General features: G+C 38.7%; 1 protein-coding gene across 2 annotated transcripts in view; it reads left to right on the forward strand.

Annotated features, from left to right (window-relative positions):
- Positions 1 to 13,189, forward strand: part of ESR1 (estrogen receptor 1) — a 368,696-nt gene that overhangs the window by 108,368 nt on the left and 247,139 nt on the right. For both annotated transcript variants that reach the window (XM_021716020.1, XM_021716021.1), the window contains 2 exons: positions 217 to 236; positions 659 to 672. In XM_021716020.1, coding sequence (XP_021571695.1) covers positions 217 to 236; positions 659 to 672 — 34 coding nt within the window. The remainder of the gene's footprint in view (positions 1 to 216; positions 237 to 658; positions 673 to 13,189) is intronic.

The following is a 13,189-nucleotide window of genomic DNA, read 5'->3' on the forward strand; positions in this document are numbered from 1 at the left end:
GACGCACGACCCGAGGGCGCGCGCGGGGATCCCGGGCGGGCGCGCGGCCCAGCGCGGGGGGCGCGTTCGAGAATCGAGTTCTCGCTCTGGCTTGGCAGCTAAAAAAACAGAAAGTTCTCCACCCCCCTCCCTCTGTGCGATCAGGTCCGAAAGCCCGGGTGCTTCCCAACCAAACAAACGCTGGAAAACCCTACAAAGCAGCGGTTATATTTGTAGGGGAAAACACCTCCGGGCCAGTCAACACCGGGCGCTTTGAGTCCCGAGGGAAGGTCCCGCTTTTGGTGTTTAAAGCTGGACGGTGTTTGGAGTCAGCGGAGTTCAGCAGAGTTGTGTTTATTTACGACTCTTCTAAATGTGCGGTTTTAGGTGCTCGCAAAATTTCCTTTCATCTAGAATTTCGGATTGGAAACCTGCAGGGTATGGTGTTGATGATCATGAAGATGGTGATGATGTTGTTGATGATGATGATGATGACTTTTTGGGACGCGACTCCTGACACCCACGTTTCCCTTCCTCTGCATCCCGCGTTCTAGGACTAGAGCTGTAGGGTTGAATTGCCCTCCCGGGAAGAGCAGCCCAGGAGTTGAATGGGTCTTAACAAGTTTCTGATTTGCTGAGTCCGTGGTGGAGCGGATAGCTGGCATGTGACTTCTGACAGCCGGAAATTTATAGGTGTCCCGTGAGTTTAACACGGGCCGTGTCGATGCGCCAGTGATTTAAAATAAACCCCTGCCAGCTCAGTTACCCGTCTGGCCTACTGGGGAGAGAACGCCCTGGGAGGAGCCTCCGGGGTCAGCTGGGGTCTGGCCTCACAGACACTTGTGCAAGAAGCTTCCAGTCCAGGACACAGAACACTTCGTGACTTAAGTGGCGAATGTTTTATGTCCTCATTTAAAATTTTACTTTTCCCAAAAGAAATGGTTCTTTCTTCCCCTCCCTTCCCTCCCGCTTTTCCATGGCCAGTTTTTCCCTTCTTTTCCTGATGGGCCTGCAGAGGGCTTAGGTGGGCGTTTCTGGTGAACACCTGTGCCAAGGTGGCCACAGGACAGGTGTACCTTGGACTAGCCTTGGAGGCTTCAGGGCGCCTCTGAGGCTAGGTTCTGAGCCAGGCACTTCCTGACTGTACACTGGTGTCTGGACTTGCCTCCTGCCTCACCAGACCTTCTGTCCTACAAGCCTGGACCGTTTTCTGTTCGTGTTCTATTTCCAGAGATATTTATAGCATAAGAAACAGGACTGAGGTACAGGTTGGCTCAGAGGGTACTGAAGTGCCGATGCTTGGGATATCCAAACTTGCATCTTTAGCCCCCTTAGAAGAATTCTGAGCATCCTACAGCCAAACAGGTCGGGGCTGTCATTACTTAAAAGACAAAAAATGAACACAACTTTCAAAAGTTGGCATAGTTCAAATTAATTTCACTTGCTTTAATTTAGAGTTAAAGTGGAAAGAGAAAAAGGATTTCTTCTGCCTATTTCTTCTTTTTTTTAAACGGAAGAACAAAATACAGCGATTAAGCTAATTCACATAACATTCCTTGATGTGAAGGAAGGTATTAGTAGGATGTGAATTCCATAACCCTATGTTGGACTCCAGAAACTATTTCTTTCCCGTTTAATTTTCAGTTCTTTTATTGCAAATTAATGCCACTGAATTTCAATGGGCACTAATGAGACTGCTCCTTGGTGTATTATTTACTGCCTTGCTAATAATTACAAAGTGAGCCTGGTCAAATAAAGAAGGGATCACATTTTATTCAAAATTGTTCATCATCCTAGTGACAAGTAGTATTACTGTAATATGCCCCATGTTAAACTTTTGCATTAAGTGATATTCAAATAATTTTAGAATAATAGAAAAATGACAAAGAACTTAAAAAAATAAAAGCGAAAAAAAATTTTAAAAACCCGTCACCCAAGTGGGATTCTGGGTAGGGAATTCAGTTTTAAAATGATTTTTCCTGTGTGGTTTATTGCCTATAATCTCATCCTCTTTGCCCCATATTACCCAGGGAGGAAGAGAAGCATCTCTGTAAGTACTTCATAGAGATCGATGTTATTAAAGTTTTTCACCTCTCAGTTTTTCTCCTTGGATAATTGTGGGTAAAAAAGAAAGAATTGATTAGACTGTCTTAGGAAACTTTAATTTTCTTAAGTAGTTATCAGACGTTAGGACACTGAAAGTGATGTTTTCAAACTGCTTATCATGACTTACAGGATCATGAAATCAGTTTAGTGAGTCTAGAAAATTTTTTTAAAAAGAATAAAACAAAAAAATATAATATGCATTACCCGATTGCATGATATTTAGTAAGGGTAAGTTTTGTCTTCTGAAAAGTTGTTTTAATTGGACACACTCCTGTGGGCTGATAGTGATGTGAAATGTATTTTTTTACAGTGGGTTGATGTCAAAGAAATTTGAAAGTTATTGGCCTAAAATGTTTTAGGTTTGGTAAAATGCAAAAAAGATTAGGTAAGTGGTTGCCTATCGACTGAAACCAAAAAGATTATCTTAGTTGTCTCTGTTTTATTTTTCATGTATAAATTAGGCTGCTGTCTTTAGACCAGTTAGACTAAGCTTTACTATTTCTGATTCTTAACTCTTCCTTTTGTAGCATGGTGTTACCATGAGGATTGCCCAACTGAATGTCCCATGGGGATGTTCAGAGACATGATGTGATGTTCACATTGTTCTGCGTTAAGGATGCTATGGTTACTTTCTTTCATTGACCACAATATGTAGCCACATTTATATAAGAAAAAATGTAAAAGACACAATTTTCCTGGGCATATAATAATGTGAGAAAGATTGTCACATGTCCCAGAAAAACTTTTATTAAGAGGTAATAGCTTTGTTAACAGGCAAGCTGTGATTTTGCAGGATGTGTCTTACCTAAAACTTCATGATGAAGAAAACTGAGAGTCTTCTTATCCTGAGTTCCTTTTTTTGGAGTTCAAACAGCTTAGGAACTTTGAATAAAACTAAAGATGAGACTTTGTTATATTTCCTATGCTTTTTAAAATTCAAATTGGATATTAAATGCTGCATGCTTATTTCCATTTTATCACTCAGTATTCCTAAAAGCTGAACATCACCCACTTCTCCAAACAGCTTGACAAATGTACAAAACTTTTGCTTCTTAGTCAGTGTCTGTAATTTGTATACTGACTGTCTCATATTTGGACAACTATCTTGTCCATTGGTGATCATTTAAAACCATTTCTCAACTTTGAACAGAGGCTGATGTCCAAAGAGAGATTTGAGTGGCTAATTTTCTAGCTTCCAATAATTCTTTCCTTGTACTTAGGTAATATTTCAGCCCCTTTTCTTCCTGTTCATACTTAAAAAAAAAATTCATTTAAATTGTTTCTAATTACCTGACAGTGTGCTAGTCTGAGAATAGTCCAAGGAGCCGCTTATTGCCTCATGAATGAGTGTATTTTTGGATGAACACGGAATCACATCTTCAATCTCCATTTCATTTTCACCTACTCCATGTGGCTTGTACCTGTTTTCTAGAAAGCTCCTGAAGGATAATTGCCACTTATTCTAATCTTCTTTCTCACACTCAGTTAATTTGGATCGCTGGCTATGGTTGTTTGCTATTTACTTTTGTGAATATATTTAGGCTATGATATTCATAATTTGGGAAAATTCAGGTTGAGAATTTTGGTTTCATATAGTTTTAAGAATATAAAAGACAGGCATAAGAAATTGCTAATGGCAGGAATGATTAATATTAGGAAGAAACTATAAAAGATGCTGGACTTTCCATTAATGAGGAAGTAATAGTAAGTTTGTCAAGTGATATTGAATAAGTGAAACTGGTATCAAAGCTAAACAAACACGAGATGGTTTTATTATTTTCTCCACATATTAATATTTGTTTTGGTGCTTTCATAAGCAAAATAAACAATGGAAGGACAGACTTATGTGGTCAGGAGTTTTACTATACATATAGACTGACGATAAGATGAATTTTTTTTCCCAGGAAAGTCCAATTTAAGTAAAATCTTTATCACCATCTGCAGCATTTGTTGGGAGCCTCGGTTATCAGGTTATCATAAAGAACATTAATTTTATAAATACATTTAAAAAATATCAAAACCCTGATTATGTGAAAACAAATGTACATAAGAAAATATATGAATTCTAATTATATTTCCTAAATTCCATACTTAGCATGAAATTAATACATCTAATTTCTTCCTGTGACTTCATTATTATTTTGCATGGGACTTTAGAAGAATCTAGTAGAGTGAGCAGCGGACTAAGAGCGATTCTTTCTTTTCCAGGCTGCTTTGAATGGAGAGGAGCAAATTAGTCTTTTAGTTTAATTCTGTTTCAGTTTGCTTATCTTAGAGAGGAAAACACAAGTAGGTACAATTGTTTAGCCCTAAACGCATATGCCAGAGAAAGATGTTATATAAATCCAAAAAATATAGCCCCTTGAACATAAACCAGCAGAAGTGAAAGTGCAAGGGATTTCATAAAAAGAAGGTAATTCATCAGAGTCATCGAGTAGTTTTATATTTTAACTCAGCCAATGAATAGATGGACAATGTCATTTTAAAAAGTGTGTCAGAGCTGTTCCCTACTCCGTCCTTAAAACATCCCCACACTCTCTGAAATCTGAGGACGTTAGTGGGTTGGAGGTTAAGAGAAGCACCTTTATGATATTCTTAATATTATGAGGGAAGAAACCATAACTGCTGAGACCTGTGCCTTGGAAAATATTATTAGGAATTATGAGAGACGTTTGCATTAATCAACAACTTTTAAAATAAGGTATATAGCTTTAGACGCTACTAAAAATGTGGAAGATAGACAACTATTTTTGTCCCAACTGACAAAATTTTATGTGGTTTAACAAAGTAATAATTTCAAGAAACTTTGTCAAATAAGAAAGAGTATGGCTTTCTTATAATATATTTGTAGATGATATGGTGGTGGTAGTCCAAGATGATGAAGATAAGGATGAGGATGATGACAATAAAGTGTGGTTTCAGTTTGGATAGGTAGTATTTCTGGAGAACTGTTATACAGCCTATACAGAAATCAAATCCTCTAAGTCTATTTGGCTCATTTTTGTGTAGTTAGAATTTAATAGCCTGAAATTTTCAATAATGATATTACTGATAATATTAATGCCATAAAACCATTAAGTACCTATACTTGGTACAAAAGAAAAACAAAATGCAAATCCCAAGCAAGTCTGGAATTTTTTGTTTCTCCTCTGAATTTTTTAGAGGGACAAATTAGTTTGTTCTCACATCTACTTTAATTAAATGTGCCGTCTTTAATAAGATAGTTAGACTTCTTTGTTCTGTAATTTTCTATTTCCTGGAGTTCCTGTGAGCGACACTTGGGAAAACTGTAGACGTTCACTTAAAGTTAATAGAGTCAGGTGAAGCCACGCTCAGGACTAGGCGCTTCCAAATGAGTTCTCGAGGAGTCAGATGGGTTGTTTTTGAGAGCTCCCCAGATGTCAACCCCAAGAGGAGTGAAAGCCTCTGGGGTTTGTCACTGGGATTCTCACCTCCAGCTCAGATGCTACAGAACTGTTCGGCCTTGAGGTCCGCCTCTTTGGTTCCGTTCTCGTCTTGCAGCCTCCAGCACTGGGCTCACTTTGCCTGTTGCAAAACAGTGGCTCGTGTAGGAAGCCCAGCAGTCATTATGTTCATGCCTGGCACTGCTTCCTGGGTTGTTTTCTTGGTGTCTGAACTCACTGGATGGCTTAGGATTTCTTTTAAGGCCCTAAAACCAAAAGACAATTTTCTCTTTTATTTTCCTACAGCCAAATGATGTTAGAAATGGTCATTTTGGCATTGGCATATTTTCTCTTTCCTCTGCAAATCTTTTATTTTGAGTGTATTTTCATATTTTCTTGTTTCCTCTGCTTTATTTTCTAGTAAATAGAATATTTAAACTCCCTTTAAACATTTTTTGGTCTCATCTCCCTGGCAAGCTTTCTTTTTACTTTTTCTAGTTTAGTTGTTTCATCGGTGCATTCTCAGATCCTTCCTTTCACCTTTTCTAGTTTATTTCTTTGGACTATTGACCTATCTCATCTATTATCTTAATGAAATTTGGAACAAGGCTCAACAGAGCTTCTATCTCTCCCAGTGTAAAAATATGTCTTAATAACTCAGAGGGGCATTAGCTAGATTAAAAGCCCTCCAATTTTTTTTCCTTACATCTAAGGATAGAAACTTTAACAAAATCAAGAAGAAAATGTTCATTTAGTGAAATTGCTTTGACAGCTCGTTCATTCATTCACTTGGTTACCTTGTTCCAAATTGAGTAGTTTATATAAAATGTGGTTTTGTATTCCCAGCAGTTTATATAACAGCACTGCATATATTGTCTGGGAAATTATGGCATGGGTGGGCGAAATTCTGATGCCAAACTCTTCTGCATGTGTGTGGTGTACACAGATAACTAAAAGCACACTCTTGGCTATTATATCCCAGTAGACTCCATTTCAAGAGTTCTAGATCCATGTAAATTTGCACAAGGTATCTTTGCCAAATGTAAATTCCCACTTAATCAACAAAAATGATCATTTTTAACAGTCATTGGTACCTTCATGATTATTTTACTTATAACATGAAGGTATTTTAAATGGTGGTTTTTTGGGGGGGATAAAACTATCATAATGCAATGTTGTTAGAAACATAATTGATTTAAAAAGTCTTCTATGGTGACTTTGATTTTTGCTTTTTTGGAAGAAATTAGAGACAGTTGTGTTTCTTTCTGGTGAAAATTTCAAGCAATTATGAGTGAAAGGACATTCCAATTTGAGTATGAGATGAAATTTAGTTACACTGAGGAGTTATTTTCCTTAGTTACAGGGAAAAAAATTCCAGAGCCTTTGAAGGGAAGCCTTTTTGGTTTCTAAAAGGAGACATACTGAGCACTGGTCCAAACAGAAATCATGTCTTCTTCATCACAGCACTTCTTGCAGTCCTGAGAAGTTATTGGTGGAATGAATGGACAGTAGGGAGCAGGACACACCAGTGACATGGTTTGCTGTGGTCTCTTGTCTGGGAGAAAGACCATTTAGGAAGGGATCTTTAGATATCATTGGAAGAATGTGGGAAATTTGTGGATCACTTCTTCTCAGGAGCAAAAGTAGAGAGAAGAACCCAGTGTGCATTCCAGCTACTGTCGGCCCTCATTATTCACAGATTCTGTATTTGCAAATTCACCTACTTGCTTACATGTATTTGTAACCCCCAGATCCACACTTGAGATGCTTTCTTGGTCCTTTGCAAACATGTACAGAGTGGCAAAAAATTTGAGTTGTCTGATATGCTTGTTCCCAGGTGAGGCTGAACAAGGTGATACTCTGCCTTCTCTTTCTAGCTCTCATACTATAAACAAGTGTCTTTTTTTTTTTTGTGGTCTAGTTAATGTCATGTTGTGTCATATTTGTAATTTCTGTTGGGGATTTTGCTGTCTAAAATGGCCCCAAATATTGTGCTGAAGTCCTGTCTAGTGTTTCTAAGTTCAGCCAGGCTGTGATGTGTCGTAAGAGAAAATGTGTGTTTGATAAGCTTCGTTCAGGCATGCGTGGTGGTGATGTAGGCTGTGAGCTCAATGTTAGTGCATCAACAGTATATATAAATTTAAAAAAGTTTTTTAAAGAACAGGAACGCACATAAAACAAGGTTATGTATTGATATGTTGATAGAAATTCTGTGATCAAAGTCTCCCAGGAACCTACACTGTTTCCCCCTCGAAGCAACGGTTCAGCTAATGAAAGGTTTGAGGCAATTCTATAGAACATAACTACCATTAAAAGTGAGAACTGACTCTGGCTAATAGAGTGATGAAAAACACAGGTTTGGGAGCCAGGAAGCATAGGTTTCTATTGTGACTTGACTCCTGCCTATTTGTAATCTCTGGCAAATCACTTAACTGTGTGCCTCAGTTTACTGATCTGGAAAAACCTACATCTTTTGGATGATGTGAGGATTAAGTGAGTTCATAGATGTCTAGGACTTAAAACATGCCCGACCTGTAGAAAGCCATTATTTTCTATTCTGCAGAAAACTACTGAGCACTATACACTGGAGAAAGAGGATATGGAAGCTGTCTATGAATCTGATTCTGGAACATTTGTGACTTCCCTATATTTGTTTATTTTGCCTTCAAGAGATCAACTTTAGTACCCTATTGTGATTAGAGGTTAAACTTCTTCTAGCAAAAGGAAGGAGGAAGCTAGTATTTCTTGATGTGCTTAAGACATGCCAGGTACTGTGCTAGAGAAATGAAACAAAACAACTGTAAATAAAACTTCAAGTAAGTAAAAACCAATCAATCAATATAAAGAATGGTGGGGGGGAGCATTTCGTAGCATGGACTGAAGCAACCCCAGAGAGGGAAGTAGTTGAAGCTGAGGTGACAGTTTATGACGTGAGGAGAGCAAGGAGGAAATTCTCTGTGACTTGGAAGAAAGAAATCAGAGGAAGGAAGAGAGATGGAAGCTGGCACTTAAAGGGAGCCTGGAAGGGTGGTTTTTCCAACCTGGCTGCACATTCCAATCAAACATGATTTCAGAATCACCTGGATGATTAAAAAGCTGCTGAGACCTGGGCTGTATCTCAGCGGTTCTGATCATTGCTCTGGGGTTGAAGCTGGGGTAGAATAAGCAATTAAGAAAAACAAAAACAACTAACAAACACACAAAACAACTCCTTGAGGCTTGAGGCCTTTCTCCTGTGGAGTGTACTGATTTGCAGCTTTCCAGCATGTGTCTAAGTGTTGTCTCCTTTTCTCTTCCTACGACTTCAGACAGAGGGTGTTTCCATCTCAGTTTCCAAGATGGAGATGTGGAGGGAAGTACGTCCAGTGGTGTGCCCCAGGGTTTTGCTGTGTTCTGACCTTGAGGAGCAATATTCAAACCCAAGTCTGTTCTGTTTCCATGTCTTCCTTTCCTTGGACCCCTTGGGTTTCAGAAGCAGAACATGAAAGGAATGCTGAGAAGAAAGTTGACAGTGGTATTCATTTCTGCTCTTTGGCTTTCCAAAATAAGTTTTGGTCTAGGCAGTTGCATTTGAAATTGACTAGATACAAAGAAGGCAGATTGAAGAAGAATAAGATAATGCAGATTTTGGCCACGGGATATGAAGATAAAATTAGGAAACAATCTAAAACATGGACACAAACACACACCTGTGCCAATTAACCTACATAATTCAGTTTTTGTTAAGTGTTTAGATATAGATAATTGAAGTAATTGAAGTCCTCATATCTGCCCCCTGATAGTGTTCTTTTTCTTCAGGTTCTTCCCAGAGTTGCCACACCACCGACTGTTAGTGGTAGACATAACCTCGAGCATTGTTCATACAACTATAAAATGCTAAATATCAGTACAATTGACTGCACAAAATTTCCAGTTGCATGGTTGGAAAGTTCTGTAAGTTCAAAACCTTGAACCAGTCTTTAATGTGGAGGAGAGCTCAGTTAAGGACTCCTTGGGGCCTACTTTCTGTATGACATATCTGCAGGATCTCTTCCATAAATAGAATGCTATTTTTAATGCTTTTCCTCTCAAATTTTTGCATTTTAAAAGACTAATTTATTGATGAGGGAAATGAGCATTCAGACACTCCTACTTGGCAGGTAAGCTCTGGGCTCAGTCTGGTAATTACTCAGTTCTCAAGCTTGCTTTTTTTTTCATGCAATTCTGCCCAGAATGGACAACTGAAAGCAAGTCTTTGAGATGTTAGAAATATGTAAAAATGCAACTGTTTGGTTGAGACAGGAGCATGGGTTTCCTCGGTGCCCACATTACTTGACTAACAGGTTTTTGGTCCCACACAATGAGGGACTGTCAACCCACTTACCCAGGGCTCTCTGGTTCTTTGTTCTTTGTTTTTGATGTTTAGTAATTGTGATGGATGAAACTAGTGTTGCTTTTCTGTAATGAGTTCAACCCTCTTCTAAGAAGTCTGTGCTTGACATCAGGAAATGGCTAGCAAAGTTATCAAGTAACTTGTAGAACCATTCCGTTTCTACAATTTTTATATTGAACAACGGTGGTTGACAAAGTGTAGTGCCAGTCATTTGCTAGGACAGCTTAAAAATATTGATGAGAAGTTTCTTCTCAAATCTCTCATGTCATTTAAAAAAAAATCCAGCTGTTAGCTAGAGTGGTATCTCATGTCATTCTTGACTTTCTCTATACATGATCAGTCTTCTATTGTTGCTGCTATGAGTTCCTCATTGGTTGTTCAACTTTTGAGCTTTCAAACTAATTAGGCTTATAGCTTGCTGCTAGAATACCATCCAAAGTATATGTAAACCTAATCTTGTCCTTCCTCTGCTTAAAGCCTCACAGGCTAGCCAGAGAGAATGTGCATATTCCATGATGTGGCATTCAAATCCTCATAATTTGATTCTAATCAATCTCCCACTATCATTCCAAGAAGCTCTTGTTCAAAGCCATATTTAAATGACACTCTCCTACTTCTGTTCTTCACAGCCACCTCCATCTGTACCATGTTCTGTTCTTCCTTCTTGTTCCATCTCTGTTAGGCTAGAAATCAAGGTTCAGCTCAAATGCTACCTCTACCAGGTGAGTGCTCCACCTGGCATTCTTTCAGTGTGCCTTGTGTACACATAGCACATATTTTGGCACCTTTATTTTAATCGTCATAGAATTCTTTTCATTTTAGCTGTAAATGGATTTGTCCCTCCCATCTATTTAGTAAATTTTATTAATGCTATAAATTTTACTAATTCATTTATTATGTTCATGCACTCAGCAAACTTTGCTGGATGCTGATCATGTATTGGCTTCTGTGGTGGGTACAGAGACTGGAAACCTTATCTGTTGTCAAGGAGGTCGTAGTCTAGTGAGGGAGTTGATAAGTATGTAGACAATTTAAAGACAGTGGAATAAGAATTTTGATAAAGAGGAGAGAGCCTTGAGCACTGAGGAGAGGCAGTTAATCAGCAGGGCTCTCAGTCCATCAATGGGGAGGTCCAAAGAGGTTTGATGGAGCAAGAGACCCTTCCAACTGAATTTTTTTTTGAGTTCGAGTCTCACTCCTTCGCCCAGGCTGGAGTACAGTGACATGCTCACGGCCATCCCAGCGTTGATCTGCTGGACTCAGGTGATCCTTCCTCCTCAGTTTTCCAAGTAGCTGGAACTACAGGCATGTGCTATTATGCCCGGCTAATTTTTTGACTGATTGAAGAGATGAGGTTTCACCAAGTTACCCAGGCTCTTCTCGAACCCTTTGGCTCAGGCAGTCTCCTCACCTCAGCCTCCCAAAGTGCTGGGATTACAGGCTTGAGCCACCTCACCCAGTCTCAACTGAATTTTTAAAGAACGAGAATTTAGCCAGGCAAAGAAGGGCAGGTTGTGTAGAGGAACTGAGTGGTCCTCCCCATAATTCTAGCCCAATTCCCTGGACCCAATAAATGCTTACTAACTTATAGAGCCAAATTGTTGAATTAACAAAATTAGGGTAAATTGTGAAGAATTTGAGAACTACTTTAAGAACATTGATAGCTGGTATTTTTTGAACATAGTGTACCAGACACCTTGCTGAAAACCTTAATGAACTTGTTCAGTTCTTATACCAACCTTACAAGGCTGGTATTACTGTCATTCTTATTTGATGGATGCATAAACTAGACTGAGAGAAGGGAAGTGACTTGCCCAAGGTCATACAACCAGTAATGGTAATTAGGGATTCTAGATCGATCTAGAAACTGGGCTCTGGAGCTTAAGCTTTTAACCAACTATGTTATGCAGAAAAATCGACGGGATGTCTTCTGTCACTAACCAATTTACTTGGCAGTTGGTTTGTTAATTCCTTGTAATGTCTTTATTTTAGTTGTGACAATGCTTTAATCTAGACTGTGTCCTGAGGCTGCTGCTTTTATTTTTATGGGAAATGATCATTTTTATGATTCTTTCTAAAAGCATGTTTAAACAATTTTCCATTAAGTAGGGGACTGTTTTTCCTTCTAATATCAGGAGACATTAAATAAAATCCCACAAAGACTTGCTGATAGCAACCTTAGGAATTTCTTTGCATGTGAAACCCATATGAGAATTGAAGATCTGGATAAAATTACAGTGTCCATTTGGCCCAATCTTCTCTTTGCACAGATAAAATAATACAATCACAGTAGTTTCATTTAGGAGGGGCCTTAGCATAAAGTATTCCTACCTCTTTATTTTTCAGGTAAAGAAATCAAAGACCAGAGAGGTGAAGGAACTTCCCCCAAGGTTTCCCAGCTGGTAGAGGCAGAACCAGGACCCAGGACTAGAACCCCTGTTCTGACTCATGTCTACCACCTCACGCTTAACAGATGTAGGCAAGGCCAGCCCATGTTCATCAAGGGCACAGAGACCATGTTGTACTCAGTGTCTTGGCTCTGGCATTTAGAGGAGAAGGTCAAGCAAAGTGGAGTGAGAGAATGCCTCATTTTGGTCACTACAGAGTTATAGTGATGGCTACAGTAAATACACTGGCAGTGTCTGTCTAGACAGGCCATCTGTTTGATTGGTGTATGGTTCAAGTGAGAAGTTTTAACCTCTTTCACTTTGGTTTTAGTCCTCTAGTGAGGACTCATTTCCTAGACTCCCATTTAGATGTTTTCTTCTCATTTCTAACAACTAGATCTTGTTTACTGTGGGACTGAAGATTTCCTTCCTTCCTTTTTTTTTTTCCCCAGGGTTTAAAGGTTAGGAATTACCTTGCTGTATTTCCTTGGAGACTTATGCTGACTCCTGTGAGATTTCTAAAGCAGTTGGGTGCTATTTTTATGCCACTATTACCGATGTAAAAATAGAACTTATGTCATTTCATCATAGACATTTCACTTTAGTGTTGGAAAAATTAAAAATGATTCAATCTTTGCTTGATCTAGCAGCCAGGTTGCAATAGAAAATTTTAGTTACATGGTCCCTAGGTTGAAAAGACTAATTACTAAACTCAATGTTGGTTATATACTGTTTACTATTAAATTTTTCCCCTTGTAGTTTAATATTGTTCCAGGAAATGAAATGTAAGTTTAATAAGAATGACTGTTGATGGAGCCGTATGTTGGAAGTGCAATTAATGTTCCTGATAAATGTGTTAACGAGGAGCATGGCTGACAGGTTATAACTGTACTAAACCAAGACGATCTGATACAACTTATTCTGTGGAGATTTATATTTAT

This window comes from Carlito syrichta, unplaced genomic scaffold, assembly GCF_000164805.1.
Source record: "Carlito syrichta isolate Samal-C Ts95f unplaced genomic scaffold, Tarsius_syrichta-2.0.1 Scaffold308114, whole genome shotgun sequence".
NCBI classification, from domain to species: domain Eukaryota; kingdom Metazoa; phylum Chordata; class Mammalia; order Primates; family Tarsiidae; genus Carlito; species Carlito syrichta.